Raw genomic sequence first — 19,507 nt, forward strand, 5'->3', positions numbered from 1 at the left:
ACCTAGTAAAGTTAGTCAGTGTGCTAGAAGGCTTGCTCTTTACAGTAGACCATTCTGAATACAGGCCCATACAATGATCATTTTAAAACTGGGTGGGAAATCCTTTTTGGAGCACAGGTTTTAAATTTCTTAATTTTTTATTTCAAAGGTTCTCATGTTCTCAATTATTTGGTGTTTTCTGCCTCTCTATTTTAGAAAAGGACTAAAAGCTTGCTTGCCTTACCACAAGAAAATACTATTTGTAGATGAATATATCTGAGTTTTGTATTTCTCTTTAAAATATTTCATGTATGATATAAACCTAATCAAACACTTAGGCCTTCTAATAGGTAACCTCTGCATGAACTAAAGAGCTGAAATATTGTTTAATCATGCTTCATGCCTCTTTTTTACAGTGGTATGAAGAAACATTATTTGGTTGGCTAGAAACAATTAAGATAAATATTTTGTTGTATTGGAACTAAAAAGGCATTTTTATTAGTCAAAATTTTACATATACCAATGCTGTAGGTAAATCTTAATATCTACAAGAAGTTTGTGAGATGTTAATGTGCAGTTTTACATTTTTCACTTGGAATGTTTAGTCCGTATTCGTACTGGAACAAATGATTTGCTAATTTGGACTGGCAATTTGTGCTTCATCCTTTTAGGCCAACTATTATTAACCTGTTTTCTGACAACCAAAGAAAATAATCGTTGTGTCTGGCAATGTCACATTAAAATCAATACCTCTAAATAATGATTACTACAGTTTTAATTGACCTGTGTCAATGAAACAGAGTTTTTCCTATCAAATAACTATAACAATTATTTTTAAAAGCCTTACAGTTACTTTCTTAAAGTAGAAAGGTTTCTCTGTTCCATGGGCACCCCCTTGTCATAGGGGAGGAGCTTGCATGCCCTGGTGAGGCTGGGAGCTCTGCTGGTGGTGCCATGTGCTGCCAGTAGGGTCTTCCATGCCAGAGAGGTGACAACTGAAGGGTCAGACAAAGTGTGTCCATGGGTAGGATGGGCTCAGTAGCCATCAGGCAACCATCCTAGGAGAAGGACAACTCTAACTCCAAACCTGAGCAGATGGAGCTTGTTTAGCCCTGTAAAGCCATCCAAGTAAGAGAAGGATACTCCAACTAAACCTACATCCTGAGGACTTTGCTGTCACCATCCAAGCTTTCTGGGCCGTGGCAGATGAACCTTAGGAGAAAAGGGTGGGGCCAGTTCCACGCACACTGTGCCTCACCTGAAAAAGCCGCAGCACAGGCTTGAAGGATAAACCCACATTTGTAAAGCCCCTGCAGTGACAGGAGAGGGTCAAAACAGCAGATGAAAGGTGAACTGGAAGCCACAGACCCAACCCTGCATGCAGTCAGCTCAGGACATCGGTCACTGGAGATGACAGTCTTGTTTGACAGCATCCTGAGTGACCAAGCAGCCTTTTTCAAGGAGACCACTGCTTGCTCCACATGGAGAGGGGCCTGGAAAAGGTGGCCTTACCACAGCTCATCTCCACCCCCACCCAGTTGGCCAGCCATTCAATGGGCATCTTCTGATGCGGTTGAACAATGACAAAGAGACAAAGGCATACACCTGCCTCTAATGGTGTGTTCAGATTGACACTCGCATGTTGTAACATCAGAACCATGCTTGGTACAGTGGACAGTGGGTGTCCTGAGCATTGCTCTGCTCTAATTGCCCATGAACTGTCATGACTTAACAGCGACATTGCTGCTCTCAGTGAAGTTTGTCTTCATGAGGAAGGCAGGCTTAAAGACCATGGTGCTGGCTACACACTCCATTGGTCAGGCAAACCCAAAACCAAAATACACCTCTCGGGAGTTGGTTTAATGATTTAAAACTCCATAGCCTCCAAACTTGAATATTTGCTGACGGGTCATTCCAGTCACATTATTTCCTTATGCCTCCCACTACACAACAAGCAACATGCTGTTCTCTTCAGTACGTATGCCCCAACCATCCAAGCTGACCAGGCAGAAAAAGTCAAATTCTACACTGACCTGTGCCACATCACTCAAAAGGTTCCTGAAGGTGATAAGATCATAATCCTTGGTGACTTCAGCACCAAAATAGGAAAGAACTATGCAGCCTGGGAAGGAGTGCTGGGCAAGCATGGTGTTGGAAACACAGAAAATTCAATACATCCAAAACAAGTGGTCGATTAACCTAGCAGAAAAGACTGAACTATGTGCATTTACAGGTGACCACAGAGGGCTCTATGAAGCTCTGAAAGCAGTGCACAGACCCATACATCAGGTCTAAAGCCCCCTACTCAGCACAGATGACCAAATGCTTCTCACAGATAAAACCTCCATCCTGAACCGATGGTCTTCATGATAGAGTCATCAACGCCCTATACCAGAAGAAAGGAGAAAAATCAAATTGCTCCAGCTACTGAGGTAAAGCTCTGCTCTTCATTGCTGGAAAAATCCTTGAAGGAATACTTTTGAACGGATTAATACCCCCTATTGCAGAGGAACTTCTACCCCAAAGCCAGTGTGATTTCAGAGCCAATAGGAGTACCACAGACATGGTATTTGTTCTCAAAGAACTGCAAGAGAAGTGTAGGGAACAGAAAAAAAGGACATTCACTGACCTCACTAAAGCTTTTGATATTGTGAGTAGAAAAGGTCTGTGGCAGATCTTGGAATGATTAGGATGCCCCTCCAAGTTCCTTAAAGTGATCATCCTGCTACATGAGGGCCAGCAGGGCCAAGTCAGATATGGCGATGCACTCTCTGAATCCTTCCCAATAATCAATGGTGTGAAACAAGGCTGCGTTCTCGCACCCATTCTATTCACAATCTTCTTCAGCGTGATGCTTCAAAGGGCCATGGCAGACCTAGATGAAGAAAATGGCCTTTACATCTGATATGGTACTAATGGGAGCCTTATTCAACCTAAGGGGACTGAAGGCCCATAGCAAGATCCTAAACCACCACATCCCAGAGTTGCCTTTTGCTGGCAATGCTGCCCTCATTGCTCACACAGAAGCAGCTCTGCAGCACATAACACCCTGCAACGGAAAAGCTGCAGATCTTTTGGGGCTGGGAGTCAACTTGAAGAAGACAGAAGTTCTTTACCAGCCTGTACCACAGGAAGACTTCCATCATCCCCACATCACCATAGGTGAACCAGAGCTTAAGTCAGTCCAGCAATTCAGCTATCTGGGATGCATTATTTCCTCGGACGCCAAGATCAACAAAGAGACAGACAACAGATTAGCAAAGGCATACAGAGCATTTGGAAGACTTCATAAAAGAGTCTGGAGCAATAAATACCTGAAGAAAAGTACAAAGATGAGTGTCTACAGAGCCATTGCACTGTCCAGTCTTTTATATGGGTCTGAATCATGGGTCATCTACCACAACCACCTGCAGCTCCTGGAACGCTTCCACCAATGCTGCCTCTGTACAATCCTAAACATCCACGGCTCTGACTACATGACCAATGTTCCTGTCCTTGAACAGGCAGGGGTCAGCAGCATTGAGGCCATGCTACTGAGGACACAGCTGTGTTGGGCAGGGCATGTCTCCAGGATGGAGGATCAGCATCTCTCTAAGATTGTGCTCTATGGTGAACTTGCCACCGGCTGCTACAACAGAGGAGCCCCAAAGAGGAGATACAAGGACTCCCTGAAACAATCCCTCAGCTTTGGCCATACTGACTGTCATCAGTGCTCCACTCTGGCCTCCAGTTGGGACACATGGAGACACAGCATCCATAACACTGCTGCCTCCTTTGAGAACACACGTAGGATCAGTCTGGAAGAGAAAAGACAACACAGAAAGAGCTGTGCCTTGGCTGTCCCCTGACAGGACACTTTCTGCTGTGCCTTTTGCAGCTCTTCCCTGTTGGCCTTTTCAGCCATGAGTGCACTTGCAGCAGGCATGGGGAGACCCCTTCTGAAATCTTCATTTTTGAATCCAAGCCATGAAGAAAGGCTCCTAACAGTGATGTTTCTTCTATTTGCTTAAATTCACACTTTAAATTTCAAACAAAACAAAAAAAAATTAATAAAGATAAACATAGTTTGACCACTTCCTTAGAGAGAGGATTCAGTTTTCAAAATAAATTCAATTGTTTTTCTTTTCAGTTCCTGGAAGAAAACAAAAAGCTTTTATGTGATCTGGAAAAGGGAGTAATTGCAAAGCTGACTAAAGACAACCACAAACCTTTCAAGTCTCTGTGCTTGATCTTTACATCTCTCTTTTGATTGCTCCAAGTCCCAACACAAGTCTATGTTTAGTACTTCTGTGTACCAGTCAATCAAAACTTTCCAGTTCATTTTTGACCTTGTCTCCTGGTTGGTTATCTGTTCAGTCATTAAGTGCTACGTTATCAAAGGAGTGTAGGAGTGCTATGCTGCTAATAAGGTATCCAAAGTGGATCTCCCACACAGCACTTTGAAAAATGTATTCTTGAGCTTGTGTACTGACCTATGTTAATATTGCCAGCTGTTAGATGAGATATATCAAGAAGCTTTAGAGTTTTTATTACTGTTTTTCTTTTTAAACATACTGTTAATTGTCGTTCATTTGTGCACCTCCAGTAGTGTACTACAATAAGGAAATCTTGTAACAATGTATTGTACCCAATTTCTCATTTGAAATATAGAGAGGTGATCAAAGACTATTTTTCTTATGCTTTTAACATCTTTCAAAGGTTCTAACTGTAGAGCTGGAGAAGAGAGAAATAGTGATTGTGATCCGAAATGAGAATAAGAAAAAAGAGATGGGGATCTGCTAAAACTGCATTTTATTAAGAAATTCTAATTCTAATTGTGGTCTAATTCTGTCAAGAGCTTTTATGAGGTTTTTAAGGTTCATGTGGTTAAACACTGTTAAATGGGAATTTCCATCTTTTTATGTGTAGCAAGTCTTTTAAATTTTTTTTCCAAGTAGCCTAACTGTGAGAATTAGGAACCACAGTGATGTCACAGTCTCATATTTAGCTCTCACAGAGCTTCAGTTTCTCAGCTGAGCCATGACCAAAGCCTGGACCTAATCCAGAGTGACTTGATTTTGTCCAGTGACACACTGGTATCCCTGAAAAAGAAGGAGAATCTCAATTAAGGTCTTCCAAGTGGAACTTAAGTCAACTGATCTGAAAAGGAACATATCAATTCCTGACACCATGCTTTACTTTAAAGTAGTGAATTTCTACAATGTAAGAATATAGCTAGATTCTGATTTCCTAATGGATTTCTGTGTCTTCGTTTGATCTGGAAAAGAAATACATGATAGGCACATATAAAAAGCATTTAAACAGCTTATCAGGCAAACAAGCCCTTGGGACATCTGTGGGATGTCTGTAAAAGATGCAGATCCATAGCTACATGTTGAGCCAGTGGAGTGGACTGAATAGGTGAGGAATCTATAGAAATTTATAATAAGTGACTTTCTAAAGCTTCTCCAGATGTATCCTGTTCCTGCCTGCCCACACTGCAAGTTGTGGCTGGTAGTGCTGCTGTAATGTTCACAAGGCAATGATAGCACTGACCAGAAGAAAGCTTACCTGTTGCCAGGAGATTACCTGGAGATGGTGCAAAATTTTTCTCTCCTTTCTTGTTTTTTAGGTGAGCATATATTGAGTCCTTTTTGGGGTTTCAGAAAGAAGTTTGACTAAGGATAGTTTTAACTCTTCCCTTGTAGGGAAGTGAAAATTGTACATGAATTGTATTTAAAAGCTGTCTGTTGCAGAACCTCACATAAAGTTTTTCTTAGGCCTCATTATTCCTGAACATAAAAGCACTCCTTCCTTTTCCCATAGCTATCCATACTATTTTGGAAACTGTGCCTACTGCAAGAATGAGGAAGTTACCTGTAGAACATTTTTGCATATATAAAATTTCTCCACTACACCATAATAGGTGTAGTAAAGTGGTGCAAGATATTTTTCTGAAGAGCCAGAACAGAAAAAAAAAACCTGTCAGCACTGATGAGGGACTCTTGGTGACACTTGCCTAATAATCGTATTTAAGAAATCCAATGTCAGCTTCATGTGTGTTAAACTAATACAAAGTGAGTCCTGTGTAATTTAATATTTAAAATTGCAAGCACGTTGACATATGAATGATTTATCCATGAAACTCATTGTCAAGGGATATATATGAGACTAGTTTTGAGGACATCAGACTTGAGGTTTATGAGGAAGATCAGGCTTAAGCTTGCATTAAATGAAGTATTTTAATTTCAGCAACTTTGTTGTTTAGATCATGGTAGTCAGTGATAGGTAATATTTAAAGGACTTTACATGCTAGGTCCTAATGGAACTTCCAACTTTCTCTATGCCATCTAGAACTTCCCTTCATCAAAGTCAGGATAATGGACTTGCACAAATCAGCAGCATGAACTATACTGATAACTCCAGTAGCCCTGTGAAAGAAACCTTTAATACATGTGAAAAATCAGATTTTGTTCAAGAAGAGTTATGTGTTCATAGTTTTCTATTCTGCAAAGGTTCTTATCCTGTTCTGTGAGACAGAACTGCCACCAATTAGGTGGCACAGTAATTAGGGTTGGACTGAAATTTTTGTGGTACAGTCCATTTTCTCTATCACTAATTAGACAAGAACTTCTAATGTGCTCTACTGAGTGGTGACGTTGCTTCTGAAGTTCTAAGGCAAAATTCTGTAACAGGTTTATTTTTATGCTGTCTTTCAGGTTGATGTATGTACTCTTTATATGTACACATACACATATGTACATACACATGTGCTTCCCAAGGATTATTTGCATAGTTGAAAAAACATATTAGCTACCCTTAATTTGTTGTATTTCTTTTCCATTATTCAAATACTCTGAAAAACTAATTCAAATATTAAAAATTCTTCTTTTATTAATGTGGAGAGTACCTCATGGTTTAAGGTATTCAGAAGAATTAAGTGCTGTTTTCTGCCAGACAAACCTTTTCAAATCCTTAAGCAAAATATTTTCTAAAAATTGGGCAGCAAAAGGTGAGTTTGAGAAGTGCACCCCTGTCTATCTGACCCTCACTTCTCCATTTACTAAGCAGATATAGAAGTAACTCTCTACTTCAGAGAGGTGTTCTGGATACAGGTTAAATATTGTGCAGTAACAAGATAATGTGAAAATTAGGACCCTGCAAAAAGACTGAAAATAGGTCATTGTAAAAATTTCCAGAAATCTACAGGCAGACATTTCTGGGATAATCTCTTCATGGTTTTGTTTCTTTCCATTAAACACAAGGAGAGGTGACCTTCTCTATGTACAGCATTTTCATGCTCCTTTTTAAACATGTGGGATGTATGTGCCCTGGGGTGATAGGATGTGGGATACATCTCATTACCAATGCCAAATGCAATCAGTAGACAACTTCCCTCTTTAATTTCTGAGGACTTATTCTTATAGTTGTGGTTGTAGTTAAGCTTATCATGTGATCATTTATAAAAAAAGGTGAATAGTTGTTTTTCCTCTAGTGTATCTACCCATTGGCAATGAAGAGTTAGGATTAAAAGCCTCAGCTAGCCCAAGGCTATAATGAATATTCAGGAAAAATGAATCTGTACTGCAGCTTAGAGAAGTAAAAAGACAATCCCTGTAACATTCAAATCTCCTGTGCCTTTGGAATGGACAAGGCAATATTTGATTAAGAACAAGAAGAGACAGTCTCATACCAGAAGAGACTTTATATGGTATTAAATTACCAGCAGATTCCTGTAGGTACAGTGCATGAGTCAATGTTACGCTTTAGCTGATGATAATTTTCCAAGCTTTTATTTAGTGATGTTTGTTAAAAGAAAACAAACAAAACAACAGCAACAAAAAAACCCTGATGCCAAAACCCCAGAACAAAACAGCAGATAGATGAAACATGCTAACGGATGTTACAGTCCATTGAAGCATTTTTTCATTCTTCAGGATTGACACACAGAATAAAATTATGCTGCTTATTCTGTCACAATTGCACCATATCATTATTAATGAGAAAAGCAACAAACATAGTTATGTATAATAGAAAAGATAATTTATGGTAGACTTTGAAACAAAAGCATTAAAACCCTGACTACATTAAGCAGAATAATATTTTAGTTCATTTTGTTGATTTTGTGGATATAAACGCCCAGCTGTTTTTACAGCTATCACATTTTACATACCAAGGGATTTAGAAAACATTTCTTAGCTTTTCAGGCTTCATCAAGCACTTTATCCATGATAAAAGCTGCAAGAACTTTATGAAAGTTGGATTGGGTTAAAAAAAGATACATTATATTAGCAGTGACAGGTATTTTTTGTAACATGATTTAGAGGCCTTAAGATTCATTCTCCTACAAAGTATATTCTCATCCTTGAATGTTTTATAAACCAAATTTCTGCTAAGAATCAGTAAATGTAATTTGTATACTGGGGTCAGTCTTTCAGAAATCCTAGATGAGAGGCCTTGAATCAGCAAAATGAACTAGGCAAAATGAAGCCTGTACATAGCCTCTTTAAAACTAGTTTTTGGTACAGGCTGCTCAACTTGTTAAATTAGCACCTGAGCTTAAAACTTTGCTAACCATGATAAATTATTATTCTCAGAGTCCTTAAGTTTTGAACCACATTTCAAATTGGGATGATTTATTTAGTCAATGGTTGTGCTTAAAAATGAATTCTTTATTTATGATCCCTTAAATCTTTTCTAAAAGTTGTGTTCTACTGTGACCGCTGCAAATTGTTCCCAGTCCAAATGCAAGCTTGTATGGAGAGGTTGTACACCATCCAGTGAACTTCTGGATTCTATAAAAGTGGTTCATTCACTTCATATGGAAATCAGCTGTCCAGTGACATGAATACCTTCTGTTTTCAACCATCTGATGACATAAAATGCATTATTCCAAGTCGTCAGTGCAAATAGGAAATTATGAATTTTAATAATGAATTAATAGTTTTTACTTGATGACTAAAGAAAATATAGTATTGCAGATAAAAACAGGTGAGAATGTTATTCATCTGAGAATATGTTATTTGTCTGTAGAGCCTCTGATCATTCAGTGGCTTCATGGCATACAAATCTCTCTGGCAGCAGGGCAGCTCAGGCATGAAATGGCTGTAGCCACTTGGACACTACAGCAAAGGGAGGGAGGACAAGCTCAGGACACCTGGACAAGTGGTGTTGGCTGCTCCACCAGGAGGCATTGGAGCAAGTGGGGCTGGAGGGAGGAGGGTGGATCGGCTGGATGCTCCACTGTTGCACCTGCTCTGAAATGAGGAGCAGTGAGATGTGTTATGTGTGCATTTGTCTTTTAAAGTATACAGCATGATCTTTATGTGATATTTGCTTAGTGAACAAATTAATTAAAAGGAATACAGGAATAAAAAATGCCTTTAAAGTATCTATTTAAATCCACAATCATCAAATTTAATGGAATGTCTAATTTTTTATAAAAAATTCAACACCTTTCCAAATCCTATCAGTGGCTGTCTCTATGCAGCAAAGCACTATGTTAACTTTTTTTTTTTTTTTTTTTTTTCATTTTTCCTGTGTTTCCTCACTAAACATTCCTATTTTATGCTTGGAATATTAAGTGAAGAAAAATCAAAGCTTTCACCTCCTTTAGTTTTCAGAATATGTTCCTACTAGGTTACCTGTGTTTTTATGGATACCAAAAATGGGCTGGTTTCCAAAACTGATAGCAAGTGAGCCTTTCAAAAGGACATTGTCTAAACATGTGCTGTGCAGTCAGATATTTAAACTGTTTACTAGCTTGAGAAACTGAAGGGCCTTCCATTGCATTAATCTTGGTGTGGGAGAAGTAGAACTCATGGAAAATGAAGGTCTTTACTTGATTTGGGTTTAAAAAAAAATAAAATAAAAAAAAGTCAAATTATTATTCCTTAAGGAAGATAAAGTAGTTAAATTTTCTTAGATATGACAGAAATTTGACTTATATGCATGAAAGAGATCCCCCAATAATTTATTCAATGTGGACAAAAGTATTTGTATTTTTTGTAAAGCATCAGTATTTGCTGAAATAATAATTTTTATGGCAGCACTATGAGCACAACCAAGTCAGCATAATGAGTTATGTGGTGCCAACATTCTGAACACTATTACCAGGATTTCTAAAGAAAAGAATTAATATAAAAGATATACAATTCATGTCTCTCATTTCTGCATTGGACCTCAAGGAAATGCAAAGCAGAAATGAAAGTCAAAGCAGCACCAATTTTCATGCTGCCAGTGCAGATGCATATTTCATGGAAGCTTCATGGGCAGGGAGATCACTGTTTTATTGGAATGGTACAGCTAAGTCTCTGAGTTTACTGTGTATATCAAGCCCTGTGTACTTTTCAGAAACACAGCCTATGGGGTTCTTTTGTTGGTATTTAACCACTGGGGTTAAAAAAAAAAACAAACTAAAACCAAAAAACAAGGGGACATTTCCAGTGTGTTCACTAGACTGAAAACTTCAGTGTCCACTGGATTGTTTAAATGAAGCTTCATTTAGGGTCCTCCTGTTTTGAGTTACTATGTACCAATGCAGCTTTCTGAGTTCTAACAATAGCCAAGTAGGACAAAATTGTTCATATGTGACAGACTGAAATATCTGAGAGTGTGATAAAGATTTAGTAAATGTAAATAATTACTGCATTACCAATTAGCCCACCCACATCTTATACTCGTACTAAATCTTGTAATAACACCATTCAGTTTTTAATCAGATCATATACCATGTTCTACGTACATCAGTACTGCAATTTTTAAGGTGTTTGTTGAAAAGCATTATCAATAATGATATAAAAGTAACCCAGCCCATACCCTAGAAGTATTATTGAGCAATAATGATAATTTGTGCTAGGCACAATGTTAGTTCCACTGAGCTGTTTTTCAATGGAAATGTTAGTTGATTACTGTCTACATGAGATGTGTTCCATAAGAGAAGTAAATGCCTGGAAATAATAAAAAGTCAACACTTGAGGATTTCAATTTGTGGCTTTAACAGAGAAGATTTTGATCTTTCATTGACACTATGGCCATCCCAAGTTATTCTCCAAAATCAGAGGAGAGTTCAGAAAGGCTGAATTGCTCTCTGATAGCCCTGCAACCTCAACACATCCTTGTTCTGATCAAGACATGATCAACCTGTGCTTCAGGTTCACATTATTTTGTAAGATAATGGTTATTTTCATTGTTCCTTACCACAGAGTGAGTCATTAAAATGGAAAAATATTTTTAAAATAAATGGATAAAGAAAGTCTCTGTCATCCAAAATTACTTTTTCCCCTTTCTGGAAAGGGAACATTTTGTGATATCTTTCTCTTTCAGATTAAAAAAGGAAAGAAAGAAAAAAGCAAAAAAGCAAATTTTCTTTTTTTTCATGAACTAACCTTTCTGTAATAGATTTGCAGCTACTTGGTGAGTCTGAAATAAGTTAACTAATGAGACAAAGTTCAGTCCTGATGTGTAATTTCACAAAATCACAGTATAGCCACTTATAGCAAAGAGTTTTCTATTTCTTTGATATACATTGTGTTCGTATTACTTTAATTATGTTCTATATTTATCTGACCTATTTGAACAGGATCCAGAGCTGGTACGGAACATCTGTCACTGGGTTAGACAAGCTGTTCGGATTCCTTTCTTTGCCAAGCTGACCCCAAATGTCACTGATATTGTGAATATTGCAGTGGCTGCACAGGAAGGTAACTCACTCCAGTGCACAAGCTTTGCAAATTTACTAACTTGCTGGATGGGGGAAAATAGGGGAGTTGCGGTAATAATAAAAAATAGCAACAGAAACTAATCTGAAAATAGTTTATTCACTCTATTTAGACTAAGCACAGTGATCAAAGGCTTCCTAATTTTGTCCATGCTTCTAGTAGCCATTTATATAAAAAGAACTACATTAGAGTGTTAACAGTAAATCGTACATGTTTGTTGCTTGTGGTTGCATTCTCCTATTTCTATTATATTTATATGTTTACTGTAAATTCCCCTATTTCTTCCTTTAGTACTGAACATGGCGTGTGTGTGTTCTGAGAAAACAGAAATATACTATCTGAAGGTGTGTGTAGATATGTATTTTATTATTTTTTCCATATAGCCTTAAGTACAAGATGGCAGGAAATTGGTTTGCAAGTAGATTTATTAATCCTTTACTCCGAACTGTGATCAATGTTCCAGTCACATGGTTCATATTGTCTTGATCCTAACAATGAGAACTGTGAATATTTTGTCCAGTTCTGGTCCCTTAGTTCAAGAAGGACAGAAAACTGCTTGAAAGAATCCAGCACAGAGCAACAAAATGATAAAGTGGAACACCTCCCTTATGAGGAAGGGCTGAGGGAGCTGGGTCTCTAGGTCAGAGAAGAGGAGAATAAGGGGAGACCACATAAATGTTTATAAATATGTAAAGGGTGAGTGCCTGGAGGACGGAGCCAGGCTCTTCTCAGTCGGGTCCAATGATAGGACAAGAGGCAATGGGTAAAAGCTTGAGCATAGGAGGTTCTGCATAAACATGAGGAAAAACTTTATCACTTTGAGAGTAACAGAGCACTGGAACAGGCTGCCCAGTGGGCTCGTGAAGTCTTCTCTGGAGACACTCAGCACCCGCCTGGATGTGTTCTCCTGTGACCTACTTGAGGTGATCCTGCTTTGGAAGGAGCATTGGATTCAATGATCTTTTGAGGTCCTTTGAACCCCTAACATTCTGTGATGGTGTGATAAGGGCTGGCTCTGTCAATGCAGAGTTGGTGTCATCAGCTTGGTGGAGGTTACCTCTGTGCTGGGGCACCTCCAGGTTGTTGAACAACCACTGTAACAGGTTCTGTCCCACATAGCTGAAGGGCAAAGGTCTACCTGTCAGCCCCAGTCAACTTATGCAGCCTGTCTTGAAGCTAGTGTTAAATTTATCAGCCCAGGATTGCTCTTAAGAACCTTTCTGCACATCCCCTCACAGTGTGTTGCTTTCTGTCTTTAGCTGTTTGCTTGGATTTCCAGTTATTTCACAGGCTTCCTGGTGTATTTTTGCCTCTTTTGTTCTAATACACATGATTTAACAAAAAGTGACTGACCTTTTCTGTTGCAGGTGGTGCAGATGGTGTTACAGCCACCAACACTGTGTCAGGACTGATGGGACTGAAACCAGACAGCACACCTTGGCCAGCAGTTGGTAGAGGACTGAGGACCACATATGGTGGTGTGTCAGGTAGGTGTTGCCCTTTTGATGCATGTTACTTCCTTAGAGGTTTTCAAAACATTATGAGATCCTTGTAGAGGGCTAGAATATCATGTCTGCAGTTGCACTGAGTACTTAAAGCTCACTGCTGGTCAATGTTTCTAATAGTCATGACAGATGGAACAGATTAAGTGTGAAGGCTCTTGGGTTGCCCTTTGCTTAATGGTAAAGCACTGCATCAGAATACTGTGATAGGGTCACTGGAGAGGGAAAGAAATCTCTTCTCTAATGACCCTTGCTTTTCCTCAAATTTTTCATTCTGTCACAATTGTCAGGCCTCACGTTAGACAGAGGCTAATGAAAGGGCATCACAAGGGGAAATATCAACAGTTGAAACGCAGTGTATGTTTCCTAGCCCGAACTCCAGCCTACCTCCCTCCTTACCACCCACTGCCACCTTTCCAAGGAAGCTATTTCCTCCTTCTCCTGATATGGTAAAATTATTTGTCAAATATATGTGAATTATTTGTAGCCTATTTCTTGAGATATACAGGAGTATCTTGTGTAGGTTTTATTTCCAAGTTGTGCTTCATGGTTTAATTTTAAAACCAGCAGCAAAACTTTTACACTCCAGTTCAGTGCCTGTGCACACTAATCTATTAATCTATTGACCCTGTGCACTCTGTTGCTGTGACAACATGGACTTGGCCCTGCAAAGACAATACTGTGAGCTTCATGACTTTACTGGTATGGAGATTAGTCTCCTTGGTGATAGAAGCAGCAGTAAATATACATAACAGAAGTAATAGCATCCTCCTGATTGAGTCAAACACTGTTTTATTGAACCCACCTCCTACCTCACCCCAAAAATGTAATCAGAGAAGACCAGACAGGCAAAAAAATGCTTTATTTTATGTTACTGATGTTATACTTAAAGAGTTATAAGAAATTTAGCAAAAGATACCTTTTTAAACAAACTTCAATTCAGACGAGTGTATTCAGGGGAAAATTGCCTTAGACAGTTACATGGAATTTGGATTTTTTTTAGAGAATGCTGAAAAGCAGGGAAGAGATAAAAATCAGAAAAAATGGTTATGCCCATTGCATAATGAATATTTCACAGTGACAGTGCAATAAGATGTTATAATTTTAATATTATGCAAAATGGGAGAAAGAGGGGAACAAGAAAAGAACAGTTACAGCCCATTTCAATTTCTCTAGCCTACCATGTTGACAGGAAAAGAATAAAGGAGGTCACAGTGGGTGCTGTGCATTAAAAATTAATAAAAGAACTATTGCAGTAGTATTTTATATAAGTAGCATCATCAACATTTTCTCATTTAAGCTGCAATTTCTGAATATTCCTTCCTACCATAAGTCTGTCTAATAAAATCTATAAAATGACTGTATTGTGAAAAGTGTGTTTCTTGTGCCACAAATTTAAAACATGTATGTAGTGTAAATGACAGTGGCACCTTGATATTAAGCTATAAGGAAGGATGTACCAGCATTTCTATAGTTTATAATTGTGTTATAAGCTGAATCTGAAGAAAATTTCTGTATTATCTTATTTTTATATATACGTGTGTGTATGTAATTATTTTTTTTTCCTGAAGCTTTACATGTATTAGAGGAGATGGCATTTTAGGGTGCACCATTATCTATGATACAAATCTGGTTATTTAAAAAATACAGAAACCACTGGAAGTGCTGTCAATTTATTTTTTTTTGAAAGAGTATTTTGTTGCAGACAAATATATAAAGGTTTCTTGCAGATAATTGACATCACTGGATCCCAGTCCCACATCTCATTGCACAAAAGAAAGCCACAGAGCCAATGAAGTCAATAGGTTCTACAACAAATTTTGATACTTTCTGCTCATCAATCAGAGTATAACAGTGTACAAATTTATGAAAGCAGGAAAACAATTTTAAATCAAGAGAGCTAACATACTTATAGGAAGACTAAAAATGGGAGAGCATGTCATCTTGTCAGAGCAAGGGGCAGGGAGGCCACACTCCTGAGGTCTGTTCCCAGCCACGCCAGGGCTCAGCTGGGTGGCCTGCAGCCAGATACTTGACCTTTCTGAATTTCATTTCTCCTGTCTGTGAAATGGCAGAAACCTCACCTAAATGCCTACAGGCTTGTTGGGAAATACTCTTGTATTACTGGCATATAAGTCACTTTGTAGTGTAAAGTACTGGTTTTCTATGTTGATTTGCTTAAACTTCTGTTTCTGTTATCTGATGAAGTCAGTAAGCTGTTTGTTGTTTTTTGAAATAATTCCTCTCAAGAGAGAATTAATTTTTAAGTGGAAGTCATCACTATTGTAGAAGCAGTAAGTCTGGTCCATTTCCCATGTGTTTGCCAGAGCATAGCTGGTTTATTATGTTCTCTAGTGCACAAACCTAGAGCAGAAACAGAGCATAGCCAAGCTTTATCTTGCTTTCAGGACTTTTTCCAATTGCACCTATTTTAGTTCTTTTCTGCACTAGAAATTACTCTGTCTTGGTGCAGCAGTACAGTAAATGTGGCAGAGTCCCTGCCTAGTGGGGTGCAGAGCGTGGGGAGCTGCAGGGCTGCGGGGGGATGGGAGCTGTCCCTACCTCTGTGGGGGTCTTAGCACAGACCCCTCTGCCAGGTCTACTTTGTAGGTCTCAAACATTCCTGGGCTCAAAGCTGGTGACCCTCAGCATCAGCCAGCCAGACAGGAGTTACTTGCAGTGGAGTATTTCAGGAGAACTGCATCAGAATGTATTTTAGATCATTCTGGCCTTAACTGTTTTCCCCTCTTCTCTTTACATGGAAATAATGCAAATCAGAGGTTGCTGTGTCTGGAAGGGTGTTTTTGCTTCAAAAAGGGAAAAGCAAGAGCTGTTGTGCTTAGCATGTGTTTAGCAGGGACGCATCCCTTCTTTGCTGTCACACATTAAAATGTGCCCTGTCCCTTACTCACTGTGTTTCCAATCACTGCCCTGGAGCCAAAAGAGCCCCGTGCCTCAGGTGGAGGCTGCAGCCTGTGAGAGATGGAGCTAAGCCACTGCAGCTCCGAAGGGGAGAGGTCTGCCCTTTACACCCCAAAATAAAGAGTCAGTCTAGCCACCATCTCTTTGCTGAAGGGCTGTGCTGAGAGCTCAGGCCTGGCTCCTGTCTGCCAGCTGGTATGACCTGAGGGGGGAAGGTGCTTTCTGGTGCCCACCTCAGCTGGGGCAGCAGAGCACCGGGGAGCTCTGCAGCCCTGTGGCTGAGACCTGATAATGTTGCAAGGAAGTTTTTCTCTTATAGGACAGCTATTCTTCAGTGGTTTATAAATTCCTTATGTTCACATGTTTTTAATAACATGTGGGCTGCCTTTTCCAGGTGAGTCCCAAACTCACTCCACTGAGTGTGGTGAAGGTTTCTGCTAAGAGCACGTAATGGAAGTATGCCAAAACCCTGACCCTGCAGCAGCCTGACATTTTTTCTTACTGTCTTTCCTATGGTCCATTGTTTAAAAATGTGTTCCAATATAGCCATGTACTTCAGAAAGGTTTTCCATAAGTGATTTCTCCTTGGCCTGCCCTTTCCTCCTCTTCTCAGCTGTCTTGTACAGAAGCAACTGTATGCACAGGACTGTCATTCATTTTCCAGAAAAGAGATACTGTAAAGGGAGTTTACCAAATCCTGACACATTTTAAGAACAAACTTAACACTTGTTTTTTAAAACCATTTTTGAAAAAATCTTTCGAAGAAGGAGATATTTAATGAGATTACTTTAAAAAACCCATTTAGCTTTGAGTTGTCACTGTCAGTGTTTTCTTCCTGGGCAGTGACCTTCCTGTTTTGATCTAATTTGATCATCTGCAAATTGCTAAGTTGTAAGAGGCAATGCTGTTTGCTCCTTCCTACCCTCCCATATGTTGGGTGATTCTGACTGGGAAGGAACCCAGTATTCCAGGTGAATGTTTGACCACAAGACGGTGGGATTAGTGTCTCTCTCTCATCTCCACTTCCCTGCAAACATTGAATCATTAATACAAAGTAAGACAGCTCTCACCAGTTACGCACTTACACTATCACAGCCTGCTGACCTGCACATGAGCCTGACTTGGGAGGACCAGGTTTGGATCCCAGGTGTGAACCCAGGTTCCAGCTGGGTCCTCTGGATACCAAGTTTATTTTCCGATTACTGAGTGTAAAATCTCTCTGCTTTTAATTCACCTTCCACATCTATCCTGGTGCCAAAAAATGTTTGCAGGAAAAAATTTCCTTTAATTTTGACATATTATTGATTTCCAAGGAAAATTAATTTCTAATTGCCACTATGGCACCTTAGCTGAGGCCACGCACTACAATAGCCCTGCAGATTTCTGTGGCCCCATAATGTGAAAAGATATTTTGCTTTAGAGGATCCCAGCCTTCATCCATTTTTAATAAGTTTCCATGAACTGCCCATTACTTACAAAGTAGATATGTCCTAATGAAGCCGCCTAAATATGGTTAAAGAAATAAGCACTTACGATGAAAGAAAAAAAATTAAGATCAGACTTAACAAATTGTATAGGTATCATATGTGTTTGCAGGATTAGAGACACAGTTTAATTTTCATTAAGGAGCATTCAGAATTGAGCCAGCAGTATTTCAGGTTTGATAATACTGAATATGTGAGATTTTACCTCAAGTTCTTCCTATTACACGTGCTCGTGTCTTAAAAAGAAGCTAATACTGTTTTGTATCCTCACAAAGAATAATGACCTCTGGCTCTAAAAGAGAGGTTTTAGGATGTGTAAGTACAAAGTATTTTGAAATAATGTATTTTAGGGTACTAAAATAAGATGCCAGATTTCCCTGAGAATTATTAATATACTGTCAGGAGCTACATGCTTCCTTAAGATTTGTTTCCTTTAAATGTATTTTAAATTTCCTTTTAAAAGAAAAAGTTTTTTCATGAGCTTTCATACTGTGCTTCCATATTCCAGATGTTTTTTTATAAAATACTTCACACTGCAGCACAATAGGATAGTTCTTTGCAATCTGTTTCTTTTTTTTTTTTTTTTTTTTTTTTGTCTGGAAGCCAGATCCTTAGGGGATAAAATTATAAAACCACACGCTGGACTTAGCAAAAAACTTACGTTAAAAGCAAATCTCTCTATGGTATACTCACTATGTATCCTTTTAATGCTTTGTTGCAAAAATATTGCAGTATTTTCCAGCAGTACTTCAAACACTCCAAGTCTATGTGCTGTTATTGCTTTGTCCAGTTACTATGTTCCATATCCTTTTGGCATAATTTGCACAAATACATTGTACAGTATGTTTGAGTACATATGTTTGTATTTTTTCTAGTATAAGAGAGATTGGTACAGTTGTTTTTTATAACTTTGTTACAGACTTCACTGGATGTTAGAAGGAATATATCTATATAGCAGACTCAGTCATTAAATGTGGTAATGTGCAATTGTTGGAAACCAGCAGAGTTGGTTAATTTTATTTACTTTTGAAGTAAGTTAGTGGAGCTGTCTCTTTTTACAAAAAACAAACAAAAAACCCCCACAAACAAACAAGGAAAAAAACCCCAACAAAATATCCCAACAACAAAACAAACAAACCACAAGAAAAAACCCAAAACAACAAAATATCAAACTGTTAGACAGCAACTGTTACTTTTAAAGGAATGCTTTGCAAGTATGATTTCATGAAATTAAAATGTATACAATATATGAATAATTGACATTATTAATAGGGGCATATATTCGAATCTGAACCATATGAATTATACTCAAAGAGGAAAACTTGAAGTTATAATAATAAGGGCTGCCTTTTAATTTTAATTTTATGACACATCATTAAAAGTGAAAAAACCAGCCTGAGAGCATTCACTTTCCTAATCATATTTCTCTCAGTGACTGTGCAGTGTGAATTGTGGTCAAGAGAAATAAGTGAAAAGCTGCCTGTCACTGGAAATAAAACAAAATCTACGTATGCATAGGCACTTCTGTTTAGTATAAATATTTACCATAAGTTAGAGACTATGTACATTAACACATATTTATTAAGCAGTGTGGAATGGAGTAAAAAAGCAAATATATACTATAGAAGAACTTAAATTTGGGTTTTTTTTTAATTTTTGTTAAATGTAGCTGAGCCATTAGAAGCCCTTATTTGCATATTATTATGTGAGGATTCACAAAGAGTCCTCTGTTTTCCGTGGTGTCCTTGCAGCAGCCTGATTTCTCTTAATGTTCTGCCATCACTGGTCTGTGCAGGAGAGATCAGAGCCCTAATAATAGATTTTTGACAGGGAGCTCACCTGCTACCTGCCCTACACAAATCCTCACTGTTCGTGTTTGCTTCATGGCAACAAAGCAGACAGAAGGAAAATGCCAAGTGCT

General features: G+C 38.6%; 1 protein-coding gene across 1 annotated transcript in view; it reads left to right on the forward strand.

Moving 5' to 3' along the window:
* DPYD (dihydropyrimidine dehydrogenase) overlaps positions 1-19,507 on the forward strand; it is a 340,069-nt gene that overhangs the window by 240,166 nt on the left and 80,396 nt on the right. Inside the window, exons 17-18 of the mRNA XM_030455551.1 lie at positions 11,540-11,660; positions 13,046-13,165. Of these exons, the coding sequence (XP_030311411.1) occupies positions 11,540-11,660; positions 13,046-13,165 (241 nt within the window). The remainder of the gene's footprint in view (positions 1-11,539; positions 11,661-13,045; positions 13,166-19,507) is intronic.

The sequence above is a fragment of the Calypte anna genome, chromosome 8, assembly GCF_003957555.1.
Source record: "Calypte anna isolate BGI_N300 chromosome 8, bCalAnn1_v1.p, whole genome shotgun sequence".
Lineage (NCBI taxonomy): Eukaryota > Metazoa > Chordata > Aves > Apodiformes > Trochilidae > Calypte > Calypte anna.